The following is a 6,000-nucleotide window of genomic DNA, read 5'->3' on the forward strand; positions in this document are numbered from 1 at the left end:
ACAGCTACGCCAAATCCATATTGTGAGTGGCATTTACACCCTCACGCCAACCCAGGGAACTCAAATCTCATGACCCTTTACAATGTATGTATCCCACCCTATAGATTATCAATATTAGCCTCTCACTCCCACCGATGTTGCATCTCCACCAAGCATCACCAAATCCGCAATTTTTTCTTGGTATCAGGTTCAACATGCTGGCAACCTAAAGAAACACCCCAAAACTCCATAGATTCCTTGAGCAGCAACTCCGTCCTACAGTCCGACTTAGAGAGGCCAGCACCACCAACTATGGAGAGACTCTTCCAGTTGACTGGGAGCTGTCATTCGGAGATGAAACCAGCACTTGCTTAGGTGGGCTTACAGATAGCAACATCCTAAGTTTTAAAAGCCCTTCTTTTTTCCTATATTGTATTTACGTATCAAAATTTACAACATGAACTTCCTATCCATTGATTTGGGGACTAAGAGGTCTCACAAAGCTATCAGTTTTCTTTGGAAAGCGTTGCAAGGAAAAACTTTAAGCAGAAAACAGTTAGTAGAAGGGAAAATCTCATCTATGATGCCCTAAAATTTTTGGTGGTAATACATTGATCTTCTATTTATAGTTTAATGTTGAGTCCAGTTAACTCAAAGTTTGATCTTTTTTGTTAGATTGTCCACTTGCATTGTTAATTCATTTGCTGAATTTTGGGGTAGAATGTGTCCTCTATGGAAAATATTAAATCCATGTGATTTTGGAGAATCATCTTCCCCACAAATGAATTAGATATTTGGAGAAAACAAATGCGCATGGCTTCACAGGTATCCAATGAAATCTCAAAGGTGTTATGTTTGAACTTGAAGCATTAATCTGGAGGTTACTGAAAGAGCCTGAGAATAAGATTGCTTCTAAGGCATTCTCTTGTGTCAAACAATTAATTTTTGGAACACCAGACAGAAAGATTGGCATGATCAGGTCCACTATTGACAGGACCAAAGTTATATCTGAAAAGTTCTCAAGTAGTTAGAATCTAGGAGAAGAATTGTGACGAGCTGAATTTGGAGGTGGAATTTCAGCCCATAATAGATGTTGTATCCTTGCCTAATGCCAGTCTTGCCAGTCTTGCTCATGCTATTGAACAGTGGTTTTTGGCTTTGCAAAATGGAAAACAAGTTGTAGATTGGAGGAGATTTGTGAGATGGCTTAAAAAATAAAGCCCTATCCCCCTTGGAGATTTTTAGCAACATTTAAAACGATTTCACATTCTGTCCAAATTTGAAATAGGCCATATTTCACACATTAATATGGAAATTCCAATATGTATATTCTTGCTAATTAAGGCAGAGGATGTTAGCTAATATGTAGTGTATAGTTTTTGTATTTTACTTATGATCTTTGTCAGCGGTTTGCCATGTTGGATTTTTTTATATTCCTCTTCTTTTATAAAAAGAAGTTTCACCTGTTCAAATAAAAATTCGTTCCCTAGTGATTAAAATGTGTGACATATTGCTTTTTATTGATTAAGGGAAAAATATCACCACAATGATCACTGTCATCTTAGAGGAATGTTGGGACTAAATTGAATTGATGATGACACAATTAATGTGGTAATCATAGGACTTCCTTAAATCCAACTTTCTCATCAATTTTGTTAGTATAAGTCCAAAACTACAATCCTCTATTTTTATTTGTAGTCAACACATCCATCATAGCCAAAGCAAACCCGGGGAAACTTCAAAGATGTCATTGTCGCCAAAAGTTACAAACTCAGAACATGCATATAGAACCAGGTGTAATCTTTACAAGATACACATTGGACATATTTGTCATCCCATTGTATACAATCAAGTCACGCACAATAGAAATGATAATTTACGCCGGCTGATTACTCGACCCCACATAAAATTCCAAATGAGTACAAATGATGATGCACAATCAATATACACATCATGTGGATCCCAATTTTATATATATAGAAGTTCATAATTTGCATTAAATACTACACTAATCTGCAGAATCATTGTATTCCTTTTTATATAAATTACTTACAGACAAAGAATCATGACAGCTAATGAATCTATTTACCTCAAATCAAGATCGGGACAAGAAAATCGCCTGCCAGTCATCAAACTTTGATCATAACCCCCTTCATCATTGTCATCAATATGCTCCATTTCATCATCCAAGACGCGCATTACAAACCCCTCAGACATTGTATAATTGTACTTCGCATTGGAGAACTCTCTAAGCCAAAAATTAGAAAAAGCATTACTATTGGACGAAATAATTTAGAGAAAAGAAAATATATTTTCCAAAATCACATGAAGAATGTACTAAAATGGTCATATATTGAAGTTAGGAGGTTGATCTCCTAACCAACAGCAATTCTTCTTCTATTCTTTTTCTCTGGTAAAGAGAAAATTAAGAACAAAGCTAAGGCAGATTCTACCAAGAGAGGACCCGCCCACTTGCATCAACAAACCAAGCTCCCAAGGAGCATTCCCAACTCTACTAACAGGATTCAATCAAATCAACCACTAACAAATAAGAAATGATCATCTTGCATTGACTCTATGTTACAGATACAGAAAATTACTCAGCATTTTAATACAATTGGTATAACAAACAACTCAAGAAAGTTAAAAGTTGGTATTTTATTCACCAAGCTTGAAATTCTACATCAATAGAGAGCAGGTAGAAGAGAAAATGAGATGAGGAAAGGTTCCATACAGGGGTTTTGTTTTCTTTAAATTTGTTGGAGCCGAATCTTTGAGCTTTATTTCTAATGCATTTAGCTCCGAAATGAGACTGTCCAAATTCCAATCCGGGTTAGGATCCGGAGATATTCCATGAAAGCTCTTGGAACAAGGGACTTCCAATTTAATCATGGTCCTGCAAAGGATGGTAACAGAACAACCCAAGGTAAAATAAAACCAATTCAGAAAGCAGACATTTTAAAGATTATTAAGAAAAGAAAAAAAGAGGAAATCTCACATGTCCAAATCCTTCCTTCTATATTGCAAATTGGGTAAGCACTGCCAACCCCCACTTGATCTCTCGCAATCTAAAATTTCAATGATTTCGAGAAGAATCGCAATGGCTCCGTGAAGAGTAACAGAATCTCAGTGGAATTCTTGATGCAAAATTCCCAACCACAGGCCGCTCTGAACGCGAGAGATGGTCGTCAAGGGCTTCACCCTTGGATGCTCGTTGCCTGGAAACAGAAAATGAGCACTTCAAAGAAAACTTGAAGGCATATACACAAAGCCCGTTAAAATTAGAAGAAAAAAAAATGGGGCAATGAGATCTAAAAATACTGATATGAATGAAAAACGATGAGAGGGCTTAAAATAGGAGAGAGATGGAGTGTATTTTCAGAAAAAAGTGACAAACAGAGCAAGAAAGAGAAGTAGGGTGTCCTAGTTGAATAGATAAAAAATACGAAATAAAAAATCAGAGAAAAAGAAGAAGAAAAGAAAAAAGCTCTTCTTTTTGTTTTTTTGTTACACAATCTAGGTTTTTATAGTAAGATTTTGAATGCTGCAGCTATTTCAAAAATAGGGCCCTCTTCTCCGGCCGTCATTGCGGTTTTGCCCTAAAATTATCCGTGTGTCCACCCCTTATGCGACAAATCAAAACCAAAACAATGGGTTGAATCCCTGAACCAATGTATTCTCATGAAAGAATCCCAACGCACAAATCCACCTCATTCCTAAACAAGGAGTGTTTGTTGCACTATAAAAACCTAAGAGAAGATTAGCATGCAAATAGAGATAGATGTTGCACTTTCCCAAGAGGCTTGTAACAGTTTCTTCTTCGCGACTCTTCAAAGACATCCCAGAAAATTGGAACGATACAGAGAAGATTAGCATGGCCCCAGTGAAAGGATGACACGCACAAATCGAGAAATAGTCCAAATTTTAATCTTTCAAAAAAAAAAAAAGCTTTTTCTTCGTTAAAATGAAAATCCAGAGAAAGGACAGCCATATCCTAAAACCCATACATTCTTTTTTCCTAAATTGAGCCCAAAGAACCTAAAACGATGCACACCAGAAAACAACAACCGTTTGAAAAACAAAGCACATTTAAATAACAAACCCTAAAACTATAAGCACACCAGAAAACACAAGAACCGTTGGAAAAACAAAGCACATGTCAATAGAGAACCCTAAAAGAGTTATTTCAATAGTCGATTACCGAATTTGTTCCACAAATAATCAACCTTCAGTTTCTTTACCTTTTCGTTAAAAGATTCGCTGGAGAAACTGAAATCAGCTATAATTTTTGAAAACACAAACACACATTGTGACCGTTAGAAATTAGGGTTTTAGAAATAACGACACCACCGAAAAAGAAAAAATTGGAAAAAAAATCGATATCGTAGGGGGGAAATGGTACACAGAACAGAAATACTGTCAGATATGAGAGAGAGAGGGGCTAACCTTTCAGTGTCGTCCTCGGATGATAAGTCGGAATCCAGGGGGGGACGCCGAGGAAAGTTTTGAAGGAGAAGAAATACGAGGAGGAAGACAATACAACGTTTTAGAAGCAAGAAGTAAGGCGGGACTCTTATATCGAGCGACAGATTTATGCCCTGTTTGTTTCAGATCATGACATATGAGGAGCCAGTACTACTGTATTTTGATGAGGGCGCAGTGTGCTCTTCACTTTATTAAAAGTACGGTATAGCCCGCTCCATAGATGAACAAACCGTCCATTAGATGGGCCACAGCCTAAATAGATTGTTCCCCAAAAATTATTTTCATAGGTTGATCTAACCCTTCGAGGCTAGTGGCCCATCTAATGGACGGTTTGGAGCATCTTATGGTGTGGACCGTCATACCATACTTTTAACTAGTGGCCCATCTAATGGACGGTTTGGAGCATCTTATGGTGTGGACCGTCATACCATACTTTAAATAAAGTGATGATTACCCTCATCAAAATACGGTAGTGTAGTGCTGGTAACATTTCGCCCTTTTAACGTGAATTGTGATTTGGGCAGACTATAACGCTTTGGATGTCAGATCACGCACATCGTTCATCATGGTGGTGGTGGTGGTAACGATCTTTTCTGGTGAAGTTGAATAAATATCTAACAAATTATTCCATAGAAGATTAGTGGGAGCCAGTTGTGAGTGATGGGCATAGAGGGAGTGGAGTGACTTGTGAGGTTGGGAGAGGGGGAGCATGAGAAGCCACGAAAAACAAGAATTTTTTTATTTTTGAAGTAACGTAATAACTTTCCTGTTTTTCTGGGAGTTCTCATGTTCACATTCCATGCTCTCTCCACCAAGCACATTCTCTCCCCCATCCTTTTTTTGACAGGGTATCCCCACCCCCATTTAGGGCAAGACTAATACCTACGGATGAACACAATCACCCTTAAACCACATGCATCGGGTAAGCCTGGGGGATTTGAACACACGTCTATGGGGGAATAAACCCACAACACCAACTGACATGCCAACCCTGTACGGGTTTTATTCTCTCCCCATCTTTCAGGACACGTTTGGCAACCATGAAAAAAATCCAAAGAATTCCTATTTTTCTAGCATTTACCCAATGGGAGAGATGTGCAGAGAGGGCTGGTGAGACTTGAGAGAGATACGAGAGGGCGTGAGTGGGGAGAGCATGAGATGGGCTGGAAAAGTAGGGAAAAAATATCCCCCCCGGAACATTTTTTTCTGCTTCTTTTTCCCTGCTCTTCATCACTATTTCATGCTCTCCTCAGTCCTCACTCTAACACCCCCTTAAATCTACCTCTCTTGCCATGTGTGCCCCCTTCTCACACGAGGTCAGCAGTTTCATGGCCGCCAAACATGCTGCCCTTACCATTGGGCCCACAAATATTCCATAGAATAAATTTTCATGGTTGCCAAACTTACCTTAAATATTTCTCAAGGAAAAAAAACTTCCATAAAATAATTTCAAAGTAGCCAAACATGCCCTAAATCAAGTGGGTGTTGGTTCAGAAAGATCTTTTTCACTACGACTCAGTTGCATTTTCTTCAAAA

General features: G+C 38.3%; 1 protein-coding gene and 1 non-coding gene across 3 annotated transcripts in view; one reads left to right on the forward strand and one right to left on the reverse strand.

The window, feature by feature from the left end:
• The window catches only part of GLE1 (nucleoporin GLE1-like protein), a 58,454-nt gene extending 53,822 nt beyond the window's left edge, over positions 1-4,632 (reverse strand). Inside the window, exons 1-4 of one of the 2 annotated variants that reach the window (XM_077356267.1) lie at positions 4,426-4,632; positions 2,978-3,197; positions 2,714-2,875; positions 2,069-2,227 (exon numbers count right to left, since the gene is read on the reverse strand). In XM_077356267.1, coding sequence (XP_077212382.1) covers positions 2,069-2,227; positions 2,714-2,875; positions 2,978-2,979 — 323 coding nt within the window. In that variant the 5' untranslated portion in view covers positions 2,980-3,197; positions 4,426-4,632. The remainder of the gene's footprint in view (positions 1-2,068; positions 2,228-2,713; positions 2,876-2,977; positions 3,198-4,425) is intronic. The other variant, XM_077356266.1, reaches the window with a different exon arrangement.
• LOC143847701 (U6 spliceosomal RNA) lies at positions 3,804-3,906 on the forward strand. Its single transcript, XR_013235217.1, has one exon. It is a non-coding gene; the product is annotated as a U6 spliceosomal RNA (small nuclear RNA).
• Positions 4,633-6,000: the final 1,368 nt, after the last annotated feature.

Source organism: Tasmannia lanceolata, unplaced genomic scaffold (assembly GCF_043159265.1).
Source record: "Tasmannia lanceolata isolate RefF3 unplaced genomic scaffold, GAP_Taslan_0.1 ptg000015l, whole genome shotgun sequence".
Classification (NCBI taxonomy): Eukaryota; Viridiplantae; Streptophyta; class Magnoliopsida; order Canellales; family Winteraceae; genus Tasmannia; species Tasmannia lanceolata.